The sequence below is a fragment of the Blennius ocellaris genome, assembly GCF_963422515.1.
Source record: "Blennius ocellaris genome assembly, chromosome: 24".
Classification (NCBI taxonomy): domain Eukaryota; kingdom Metazoa; phylum Chordata; class Actinopteri; order Blenniiformes; family Blenniidae; genus Blennius; species Blennius ocellaris.
Window position 1 is genome coordinate 116,201 of NC_137673.1, and position 12,500 is coordinate 128,700.

Consider the following 12,500-nt stretch of genomic DNA (forward strand, 5'->3'; position numbering starts at 1 on the left):
AGACATGTGGAGACAGAAAGGTGGAGACAGAAAGGTGGAGACAGAAAGGTGGAGACAGAAAAGTGGAGAAAGACAGGTGGAGACAGAAAGGTGGAGACAGACAGGTGGAGACAGAAAGGTGGAGAAAGACATGTGGAGACAGAGAGGTGAAGAGAGACATGTGGAGACAAGACAGGTGGAGACAGAAATGTGGAGAGACAGGTGGAGACAGACAGGTGGAGGCAGAAGAAGGTGGAGACAGAAAGGTGGAGAAAGACAGGTGGAGACAGACAGGTGGAGGCAGACAGGTGGAGGCAGACAGGTGGAGGTCTACCTGATCTGCTGCAGAGTTTCCACTGCGGAGGTGAAACAAACGTCTTTACTGCTGGAAACAACCTGCAAATTAAACTTTGATCAGGACTTGTGTTACACTAACCCTAACCCCCAAACACTAACCTCTCATTAAACTAACCTCTCACTAAACTAACCTAACTAACCTAACTAAACCTAACCTTCCATATGTTCACCTGTTGAAGCTGAACTGAAGGAACCTGTAGCTTCTGAGCTGGAGCAGCTGGAGCAGCTGGAGCAGGTGGAGCAGCTGGAGCAGAAACAGGCCAAAACATCCTACAAAACAACACAAATCTCATGTTACTGCAGTTTTCAAGGTACCAGTTAGTACTGAATGAGAGTCTCACGATGAGTTCAGGTACCAGTTAGTACTGAATGAGAGTCTCACGATGAGTTCAGGTACCAGTTAGTACTGAATGAGAGTCTCACGATGAGTTCAGGTACCAGTTAGTACTGAATGAGAGTCTCACGATGAGTTCAGGTACCAGTTAGTACTGAATGAGAGTCTCACGATGAGTTCAGGTACCAGTTAGTACTGAATGAGAGTCTCACGATGAGTTCAGGTACCAGTTAGTACTGAATGAGAGTCTCACGATGAGTTCAGGTACCAGTTAGTACTGAATGAGAGTCTCACGATGAGTTCAGGTACCAGTTAGTACTGAATGAGAGTCTCACGATGAGTTCAGGTACCAGTTAGTACTGAATGAGAGTCTCACGATGAGTTCAGGTACCAGTTAGTACTGAATGAGAGGCTCATGATGAGGATGAACAATGAGGAAATGAAAGTAGCAGAATGTTCATGAAGTCATCAAGCCAACTGAATTGTATTGTTAGAAAACAACCCGAGATGACAAAGTAAAGCAGGATGGCCAATCAGATGAAGGAGTGAAGGAGTGAAGGAGTGAAGGAGTGAAGGGGAGACTCACTGCTGCACTCCCAGGAAGGCCAGCAGCGCCAGGTCGGCCTGCTTGTTGAGGCGCTGGACGCAGTCCCAGTACAAGTCGTCTTCTCTCTCCCTCTCCAGGGCGTACAGGGTGAAGAGGGGGGGGTAGAGGCGGGGCAGCAGGACGGGCAGCAGCAGGGCCCAGCTGCTCACCACCTGGCTGAAAAGCAGGGGGACAGGGGGTCAGAGGGCAAGGGGGGAGGGGGGGAGACAGGGTGAGAGGACAGTGTTGGGATCTCACAATACCACAGAAAGTTTGTTCATTTTTTGGTTAGAGACAATATTTATTTGTCATGAGACGCAGTCATGACATGAATTCTGACCCAGGAATGTGATTGACCATCACACCCAGTGGGGGGGGGGGCTTCTGCAGGACCTTCCTCCCCCCCTTTCTGCTCACAAGACTCTTCCCCCATGCAATCAGCCAGTCACTGATTGGTTGAAGCTCCCAGGCTTTGACACCTCTGAATCCACACGTTCAACAAAAGGTTTCAGCCAGCCTCCAGCTCGCTTGCAAAGCAAACTCCAAGGAGGTGGGTTGCTGACGAGCTGCTCCCAGCAGCTCAACTCACCCAGCGTTAGCACACAGCTAACACCAGACGCTCTTGCAACCAGAGGCCTTCACTCCTCAACTCTTCGGCTGACCCCACCACGAGGGTCAGACCTTCCCCTGATCCAGAGACCAGCACCCAGAGTCTGCTCTCCAGGGAAACCAACCGGTTTCTCCAGGACGGACCAGGGACCCTCACAGAACTTCTTTGTGTTTTTCCTGAACAAGCAGGAAAAGCATCACAGACCTGAGCGACCAGCTCCTCAGTCTGGACAAAAGGAACAACCAGGCGCTGCAAAGAAGGACAGCTCCTGAAACATCAACTCCATCTTCTTCTCCTCAACCTGCAGAACCAGCAACCACAGTTAGCAGGAGGTGCTAACTACAGGAGAAGACACCAGCTTCCCTCCAGCAGGACAACAACTGAACTCCTTCAAGGAAGTGGGAACAACAACTGGGCTTTACCTGAGATTAGTTAAACCTGATGCTATGATAGAACTGTTTAACTTTATGAAGATGTGTTGGTTCTGTTCCAGTGATTGAGTTCTATAGATAATGATATTAGGAGCAGTGATCAACCTGTAAACCAACGTTAGCTCTGCCACAGACACAGGGTCTGCATGCTAATCTTTGCTTTACTAACTAGTTAACTCGCAATCCTACACATATCACATCAAAGACAACATCACACAGTAACTGAACACCATCTGACGACTCCTGACGTTTTACAAGACAAATCGCAGTCACATCAAGTCATTCTAGAAATGGTCCTTTAGCAGAGACACACCGGAAGCAGATGCTATGGCTAGCTTCTATTGTTCCATTGCTATCAGCACATGGCCGAGACCCAGGACAGACTTCCTGTTCTCTGACAACCTCCATTTGGAATGTAGTTTCTTGTGATCCGCCATCTTGTTTTGTAGTTCCATCACACGTCACACACATACACCCTCCCTCCAACTCTCTCTCTCTCTTTCGCTCTCCACACACACACACACACCTACACACACCCAGCTGTATATAGGTAGTTAGAATCTGTGTTTTATTTGTTTTCATTGTTAATAAATATAATGTTTGGAATCATACTTGCTGTTTTATTAATGAGCACAAAGGTGAATGAAATGTCGACCTCTTCTGTGTCAAGAACTCCAAAATCCTTCAACCTTGACTTAATTCTGGTAATTGTAATTAATTTAACTATTAATTCAAATTCCCAATGAACTGTTTAGTATATCTTATGAGACTGATAGAACTGAATTGTCTATCATTTCCTGTTAAGACAGGTGGAGCTCCGAGGTTCTGATACACATCAGATTACATTTCAACATTATTAATAACTATCGTTGATCATTATTAATCATTATCGATAGCCAACCAAAACATAAATAGTTCCTAGTGATCCTTATGAGGTAGTAAATCCCTACAACAGGGTGAGACAGGGTGAGAGGGCAGGGTGAAAGGGCAGGGTGAGAGGACAGGGTGAGAGGACAGGGTGAGACAGGGTGAGAGGGCAGGGTGAGAGGACAGGGTGAGACAGGCTGAGAGGGCAGGGTGAGACAGGCTGAGTGGGCAGGGTGAGAGGGGGTGAGACAGGGTGAGAGGGGGTGAGACAGGGTGAGAGGGCAGGGTGAGAGGACAGGGTGAGACAGGCTGAGTGGGCAGGGTGAGAGGGGGTGAGACAGGGTGAGAGGGGGTGAGAGGGCAGGGTGAGAGGGGGTGAGACAGGGTGAGAGGGCAGGGTGAGACAGGGTGAGAAGGCAGGGTGAGAGGGGGTGAGACAGGGTGAGAGGGGGTGAGACAGGGTGAGAGGGCAGGGTGAGAGGGGGTGAGACAGGGTGAGAGGGCAGGGTGAGAGGGGGTGAGACAGGGTGAGAGGGCAGGGTGAGAGGGGGTGAGACAGGGTGAGAGGGCAGGGTGAGAGGGGGTGAGACAGGGTGAGAGGGCAGGGTGAGAGGGCAGGGTGAGACAGGGTGAGAGGGCAGGGTGAGAGGACAGGGTGAGACAGGCTGAGAGGGCAGGGTGAGACAGGCTGAGTGGGCAGGGTGAGAGGGGGTGAGACAGGGTGAGAGGGGGTGAGACAGGGTGAGAGGGCAGGGTGAGAGGACAGGGTGAGACAGGCTGAGTGGGCAGGGTGAGAGGGGGTGAGACAGGGTGAGAGGGGGTGAGAGGGCAGGGTGAGAGGGGGTGAGACAGGGTGAGAGGGCAGGGTGAGACAGGGTGAGAAGGCAGGGTGAGAGGGGGTGAGACAGGGTGAGAGGGGGTGAGACAGGGTGAGAGGGCAGGGTGAGAGGGGGTGAGACAGGGTGAGAGGGCAGGGTGAGAGGGGGTGAGACAGGGTGAGAGGGCAGGGTGAGAGGGGGTGAGACAGGGTGAGAGGGCAGGGTGAGAGGGGGTGAGACAGGGTGAGAGGGCAGGGTGAGAGGGCAGGGTGAGACAGGGTGAGAGGGCAGGGTGGCTCTCTACCTTGGTTTGGGCGAGTCACGAGGACATTCAGCTGAATCAGCATGTGTGTCCTGCAGGTTGCCGTTGCTGCCGGGTGGCTCCGGGATCAGACCGCCCTCTTCTGGCAGGTCTGGGAACAGGAACCTGCAGGACAGACGACGGTCAGCCCAGAGGGCGGAGCTGCTCTCAGCAGGGGGTCTGGACTCACCTGACCAGGTGAAACATGCGGTGCAGGTAGGACTTGATTTCCTGCACAGCCTGGGGCAGCAGGCGCCGGTTGGCACCAACGCCCACGTAGGTCATCCTGTAGACGGCCACCAGGCTGTCCAGCAGCCGGCCCAGAGGGTGCAGGGGGCAGTCACAGGCCTGGGGGGCACAGGGGGGTGGTTAGGGGGCAGTCACAGGCCTGGGGGGCACAGGGGGGTGGTTAGGAGGCAGGTGGGGCAGTTTGAGGTGACGCGAGCCCACCTGGAGCAGGTAGAGGCGGAGGGCGTGGTATCGCTCCATGCTGAAGGGGCCCTGGTGCTGCGGGACCTCCAGACCCTCCAGGCTGCTGTGACCCCGAGACGGACGCTGTGGCCTGGAAGACACCGTCAGCCTGAGACTGGAGCTCCACCCCTCTCACCTGGAGCCAGGGGGTGTGGCCATACCTGTGAGGGCTCCGGCTCTCGTCCTCACCACCCAGCTGCTCCCTGCGCTCCCCCCAGCTCTCCTCCTCACCATCCAGCTGCTTCCTAATCTCCCCCCGGCTCTCCTCCTCACCACCCAGCTGGTTCCTGCTCTCCCCCTGGATCTCCTCCTCACCACCCAGCTGCTTCCTAATCTCCCCCTGGATCTCCTCCTCACCACCCAGCTGGTTCCTGCTCTCCCCCCGGCTCTCCTCCTCACCACCCAGCTGCTTCCTAATCTCCCCCCGGCTCTCCTCCTCACCACCCAGCTGCTTCCTGCTCTCTCCCCGGTTCTCCTCCTCACCACCCAGCTGCTTCCTGCTCTCCCCCCGGCTCTCCTCCTCACCACCCAGCTGGTTCCTGCTCTCCCCCTCACCACCCAGCTGCTTCCTGGTCTCCTCCTCACCACCCAGCTGCTTCCTGCTCTCCTCCTCTCCACCCAGCTGCTTCCTGCTCTCCCCCTCACCACCCAGCTGGTTCCTGCTCTCCTCCTCACCACCCAGCTGCTTCCTGCTCTCCCCCTCACCACCCAGCTGCTTCCTGCTCTCCTCCTCACCACCCAGCTGCTTCCTGCTCTCCTCCTCACCACCCAGCTGCTTCCTGGTCTCCTCCTCACCACCCAGCTGCTTCCAGCACTCGTCAAACACGTCCTGCCACTTGTTCTCAGCTCTCACACACAAACGGCCCAACTTCCTGTGAACACATGAGAAAGATCTCACATGAAGTTTATCACTGCAGACATGAGGATGCAGACATGATGATGTAGACATGATGATGCAGACATGATGATGCAGACATGATGATGCAGACATGATGATGCAGACATGATGATGTAGACATGATGATGTAGACATGATGTAGACATGATGATGCAGACATGATGTAGACATGATGATGCAGACATGATACAGTCATGATGTAGACATGATGATGCAGACATGATGCAGTCATGATGTAGACATCATGCAGACATCATGATGCAGACATGATGATGTAGACATGATGATGCAGACATCATGATGCAGACATGATGATGCAGACATGAGGATGCAGATATGAGGATGCAGACATGATGCAGACATGATGCAGACATGATGATGTAGACATGATGATGCAGACATGATGATGTAGACATGATGATGCAGACATGATGCAGACATGATGTAGACATGATGCAGACATGATGATGCAGACATGATGCAGACATGATGCAGACATGATGTAGACATGATGATGCAGACATGATGCAGACATGATGATGTAGACATGATGATGCAGACATGATGATGTAGACATGATGATCCAGACATGATGATGCAGACATGATGCAGACATGATGTAGACATGATGCAGACATGATGATGTAGACATGATGATGCAGACATGATGCAGACATGATGCAGACATGATGATGCAGACATGATGATCCAGACATGATGATGCAGACATGATGATGCAGACATGAGGATGCAGATATGAGGATGCAGACATGATGCAGACATGATGCAGACATGATGATGTAGACATGATGATGCAGACATGATGATGTAGACATGATGATGCAGACATGATGCAGACATGATGTAGACATGATGCAGACATGATGATGCAGACATGATGCAGACATGATGTAGACATGATGATGCAGACATGATGCAGACATGATGATGTAGACATGATGATGCAGACATGATGATGTAGACATGATGATGCAGACATGATGCAGACATGATGTAGACATGATGCAGACATGATGATGTAGACATGATGATGCAGACATGATGCAGACATGATGCAGACATGATGATGCAGACATGATGCAGACATGCTGATGTAGACATGATGCAGACATGATGATGCAGACATGATGATGTAGACATGATGCAGACATGATGATGCAGACATGATGCAGACATGATGTAGACATGATGATGCAGACATGATGCAGACATGATGATGCAGACATGATGATGCAGACATGATGCAGACATGCTGATGTAGACATGATGCAGACATGATGATGCAGACATGATGATGTAGACATGATGCAGACATGATGATGCAGACATGATGCAGACATGATGCAGACATGATGATGCAGACATGATGCAGACATGATGATGCAGACATGATGATGCAGACATCATGATGTAGACATGATGCAGACATGATGATGCAGACATGATGATGCAGACATGATGTAGACATGATGATGCAGACATGATGTAGACATAATGATGCAGACATGATGCAGTCATGATGTAGACATGATGCAGACATGATGATGCAGACATGATGATGTAGACATGATGCAGACATGATGATGTAGACATGATGATGCACACATGATGATGCACACATGATGATGCACACATGATGATGCAGACATGATGATGCAGACACATGCAGACCTGTGGCTGCAGACCTGCTGCAGACTTTCAGCTTACACGGCCCGTGTCTTGTCCTTGTCCTTGTCCTTGTCGCTGTCAAACAGCTGAGGTTTGAAGTAGGAGCCGGTGACTTTGAGCCCAGAGCCCCAGAGTCCAGTGAAGGAGCCCTCCAGGTAGTCCCCATTGGCCAGGGTCAGCAGGCCCTGAAGAGAAGCAGAGCCCTGGTCACACCTTGTGCCGAACCACCTTGTTCCTGCAGCTCCATTCCAGGGATCCAGTCACCTTCCCACTGAGCGTCCAGTCGTCACAGAACTCGCCCTCGTACATGGTGTCGTCCTCTGACAGGAGGATCCCCGTCCCCTGAAAGACAGCAAACCTTTGACCACGTGGTTCTCTGGACACCTGACTTCCTCCTCTGACTCTGTTTCGTTAAAGGTACTTCCTCCTCTGACTCTGTCTCGTTGAAGGTACTTCCTCCTCTGACACTGTCTCGCTAAAGGTACTTCCTCCTTTGACACTTCCTTTAGGTACTTCCTCCTCTGACACTGTCTCGTTAAAGGTACTTCCTCCTCTGACACTGTCTCGTTAAAGGTACTTCCTCCTCTGACACTTCCTTTAGGTACTTCCTCCTCTGACACTGTCTCGTTAAAGGTACTTCCTCCTCTGACACTGTCTCGTTGAAGGCACTTCCTCCTCTGACATTGTCTCGTTGAAGGTACTTCCTCCTCTGACACTGTCTCGTTGAAGGCACTTCCTCCTCTGACATTGTCTCGTTGAAGGTACTTCCTCCTCTGACACTGTCTCGTTGAAGGCACTTCCTCCTTTGACACTGTCTCGTTAAAGGTACTTCCTCCTCTGACACTGTCTCGTTAAAGGTACTTCCTCCTCTGACACTGTCTCGTTAAAGGTACTTCCTCCTCTGACACTTCCTTTAGGTACTTCCTCCTCTGACACTGTCTCGTTGAAGGTACTTCCTCCTCTGACACTGTCTCGTTGAAGGTACTTCCTCCTCTGACATTGTCTCGTTGAAGGTACTTCCTCCTCTGACACTGTCTCGTTGAAGGCACTTCCTCCTCTGACACTGTCTCGTTGAAGGTACTTCCTCCTCTGACACTGTCTCGTTAAAGGTACTTCCTCCTCTGACACTTCCTTTAGGTACTTCCTCCTCTGACACTGTCTCGTTGAAGGTACTTCCTCCTCTGACACTGTCTCGTTGAAGGTACTTCCTCCTCTGACATTGTCTCGTTGAAGGTACTTCCTCCTCTGACACTGTCTCGTTAAAGGTACTTCCTCCTCTGACACTGTCTCGTTGAAAGTACTTCCTCCTCTGACACTTCCTTTAGGTACTTCCTCCTCTGACACGGTGTCTAGTTGGAGCGTGGTAAGAAGCAATAGAAGCAATAGAAGCAGTAGAAGCAGTAGAAGCAATAGAAGCAGTAGAAGCAGTAGAAGCAATAGAAGCAGTAGAAGCAGTAGAAGCAGTAGAAGCAATAGAAGCAGTAGAAGCAGTAGAAGCAGTAGGAGCAGTAGAAGCAGTAGAAGCAGTAGAAGCAATAGAAGCAGTAGAAGCAATAGAAGCAGTAGAAGCAATAGAAGCAGTAGAAGCAGTAGAAGCAGTAGAAGCAGTAGAAGCAATAGAAGCAATAGAAGCAGTAGAAGCAGTAGAAGCAGTAGAAGCAGTAGAAGCAATAGAAGCCATAGAAGCAGTAGAAGCAGTAGGAGCAGTAGAAGCAGTAGAAGCAGTAGAAGCAGTAGAAGATGAGCCACCCTGTTGGAGGAAGAGCTGCTTCAGCAGACTCACCATCATCCTGTTGTCTCTGAAGGTTCCTTCATAATAAAGGCCGAACTGTGTGACCACCACGCCGGCACCCTGCCTCACCTGGTCCTGCCACATGCCCATGAACTTCTCTCCTCTGCAAACAAGCACAAGATCTCAATAAGGAGGTGTGGCGAGAGGAGGCCGGCGCTGCGCCTCATGACATTCAGTACTTGGTGATGTCGTCCAGGACACCGTAGCCATTCCTCTTGTCCTGCTGCCACCGACCCACGAACACGCTAGGACTGGAGCTGGTTAGCCTCCCGCTGCGCAGGACACCATGTCCATGTCTCAGGCCGTCCTGGAACCAACCCTCGTACACCTCGCCGCTGGCATAGCTGCACACACACACACACACACACACACACACACACACACACACACACACACACACACACACACACACACACACACACACACACACACACACACACACACACACACACACACACACACACACACACACACACACACACACACACACACACACACACACACACACACACACACACACACACACGCTGCAGTGTGATTATCACTTCTTTATTCAGGATGATAAATGGTTGGACCAATAGGGTGGAGGGTTGGACCAACATGGTGGAGGGTTGGACCAATAGGGTGGAGGGTTGGACCAATAGGGTGGAGGGTTGAACCAACATGGTGGAGGGTTGGACCAATAGGGTGGAGGGTTGAACCAACATGGTGGAGGGTTGGACCAATAGGGTGGAGGGTTGAACCAACATGGTGGAGGGTTGAACCAACATGGTGGAGGGTTGGACCAATAGGGTGGAGGGTTGAACCAACATGGTGGAGGGTTGGACCAATAGGGTGGAGGGTTGAACCAACATGGTGGAGGGTTGGACCAATAGGGTGGAGGGTTGGACCAATAGAGTGGAGGGTTGGACCAACAGGGTGGAGGGTTGGACCAATAGAGTGGAGGGTTGGGCCAACATGGTGGAGGGTTGGACCAATAGAGTGGAGGGTTGGACCAACAGGGTGGAGGGTTGGACCAACATGGTGGAGGGTTGGACCAATAGAGTGGAGGTGATGGTGGAGGTGAAGGTGAAGGTGGAAGTGATGGTGGAGGTGAAAGTGGAGGTGGAGATGGAGGTGAAGGTGGAAGTGATGGTGAAGGTGGAGGTGGAGGTGGAGGTGAAGGTGGAAGTGAAGGTGAAGGTGAAGGTGGAGGTGGAGGTGGAGGTGAAGGTGGAGGTGAAGGTGGAAGTGATGGTGGAGGTGAAGGTGGAGGTGGAAGTGATGGTGAAGGTGGAGGTGATGGTGGAGGTGAAGGTGGAGGTGAAGGTGGAAGTGATGGTGAAGGTGGAGGTGAAGGTGGAGGTGAAGGTGAAAGTGAAGGTGGAGGTGGAGGTGAAGGTGGAGGTGAACGTGAAGGTGGAGGTGGAAGTGATGGTGAAGGTGGAGGTGATGGTGGAGGTGGAAGTGACGGTGGAGGTGGAAGTGATGGTGAAGGTGGAGGTGATGGTGGAGGTGACGGTGGAGGTGGAGGTGAAGGTGGAAGTGATGGTGGAAGTGATGGTGAAGGTGGAGGTGAAGGTGGAGGTGGAGGTGAAGGTGGAAGTGATGGTGAAGGTGGAGGCGGAGGTGGAGGTTCGACCACAGAACAATGAGGTAAACTCACCTGTAGGTTCCCCAGCCATGCATTCGTCCTTCTTTCCATTGACCTTCATAACGATCCTTCTTCTGCAACTTATTGGGAGCAACAAAGTTCCCCAGCCTGAAACAGAGGTCACATGACCACAGGTCAGAGGTCACATGACCACAGGTCAGAGGTTTTCTCTGTGCCACTCACCCGTCCTCCAGTCCATTGAAGAATTGTCCAGTATAAACTCTCCCATCAGGCCAGGACAACATTCCTCTGGAGAGAAACACCATCAGTACTGACTGTAGACTGACTGTAGACTGTAGACTGACTGGAAGTGACAGACAGGTCCTACCTGCCATGAGGTTTCCCATTGAGCCATTGACCTTCATATGTGGCGTCTTTCAGTCGTCCTTCTTTATAAAACGTGTAGGAGGCTATTCTGGAGGCCGGGGGCTCCAGCTTCTGCCCCGGGGTGCCCCCCTCCCCCGCTTTCCCCAGGGTTCCACCCCCTCCAACCTGCTCCGTGGTGCCCCCCTCCACAACCTGCCCCGCCCCACTCAGAGCCTCCTCCACGGCCTGGTTCAAGGAGCGAAGCCACTTGATCTGAACAGAAGAAACACTGGATGAGCACATTACTGAGTGATGAACACATTAATTACTGAGTGATGATCGCATTCATTACTGAGTGATGATCACATTAATTACTGAGTGATGATCACATTAATTACTGAGTGATGATCACATTAATTACTGAGTGATGAACACATTAATTACTGAGTGATGATCACATTCATTACTGAGTGATGATCACATTCATTACTGAGTGATGATCACATTCATTACTGAGTGATGAACACATTAATTACTGAGTGATGATCACATTCATTACTGAGTGATGATCACATTCATTACTGAGTGATGATCACATTCATTACTGAGTGATGAACACATTAATTACTGAGTGATGATCACATTCATTACTGAGTGATGATCACATTCATTACTGAGTGATGAACACATTAATTACTGAGTGATGATCACATTCATTACTGAGTGATGAACACATTAATTACTGAGTGATGATCACATTCATTACTGAGTGATGATCACATTAATTACTGAGTGATGAACACATTAATTACTGAGTGATGATCACATTAATTACTGAGTGATGAACACATTAATTACTGAGTGATGATCACATTCATTACTGAGTGATGATCACATTCATTACTGAGTGATGATCACATTCATTACTGAGTGATGATCACATTAATTACTGAGTGATGAACACATTAATTACTGAGTGATGATCACATTAATTACTGAGTGATGAACACACTCATTACTGAGTGATGAACACATTAATTACTGAGTGATGAACACACTCATTACTGAGTGATGAACACATTAATTACTGAGTGATGATCACACTCATTACTGAGTGATGAACACATTAATTACTGAGTGATGAACACATAACTGAGTGATGAACACACTCATTACTGAGTGATGAACACATTAATTACTGAGTGATGAACACACTCATTACTGAGTGATGATCACATTAATTACTGAGTGATGAACACACTCATTACTGAGTGATGATCACATTAATTACTGAGTGATGAACACATTCATTACTGAGTGATGATCACATTAATTACTGAGTGATGAACACACTCATTACTGAGTGATGAACACATTAATTACTGAGTGATGATCACATTAATTACTGAGTGATGAACACATTAATTA

At 50.2% G+C, this 12,500-nt stretch overlaps 1 protein-coding gene across 1 annotated transcript in view; it reads right to left on the reverse strand.

Moving 5' to 3' along the window:
* The window catches only part of als2b (alsin Rho guanine nucleotide exchange factor ALS2 b), a 37,842-nt gene that overhangs the window by 3,385 nt on the left and 21,957 nt on the right, over window positions 1-12,500 (reverse strand). Inside the window, 14 exon segments of the mRNA XM_080520091.1 lie at window positions 314-375; window positions 507-606; window positions 1,257-1,433; window positions 4,287-4,409; window positions 4,474-4,631; window positions 4,734-4,845; window positions 4,916-5,626; window positions 7,381-7,526; window positions 7,606-7,683; window positions 9,125-9,236; window positions 9,313-9,477; window positions 10,779-10,874; window positions 10,950-11,015; window positions 11,095-11,345. Coding sequence (XP_080376217.1) covers window positions 314-375; window positions 507-606; window positions 1,257-1,433; window positions 4,287-4,409; window positions 4,474-4,631; window positions 4,734-4,845; window positions 4,916-5,626; window positions 7,381-7,526; window positions 7,606-7,683; window positions 9,125-9,236; window positions 9,313-9,477; window positions 10,779-10,874; window positions 10,950-11,015; window positions 11,095-11,345 — 2,357 coding nt within the window.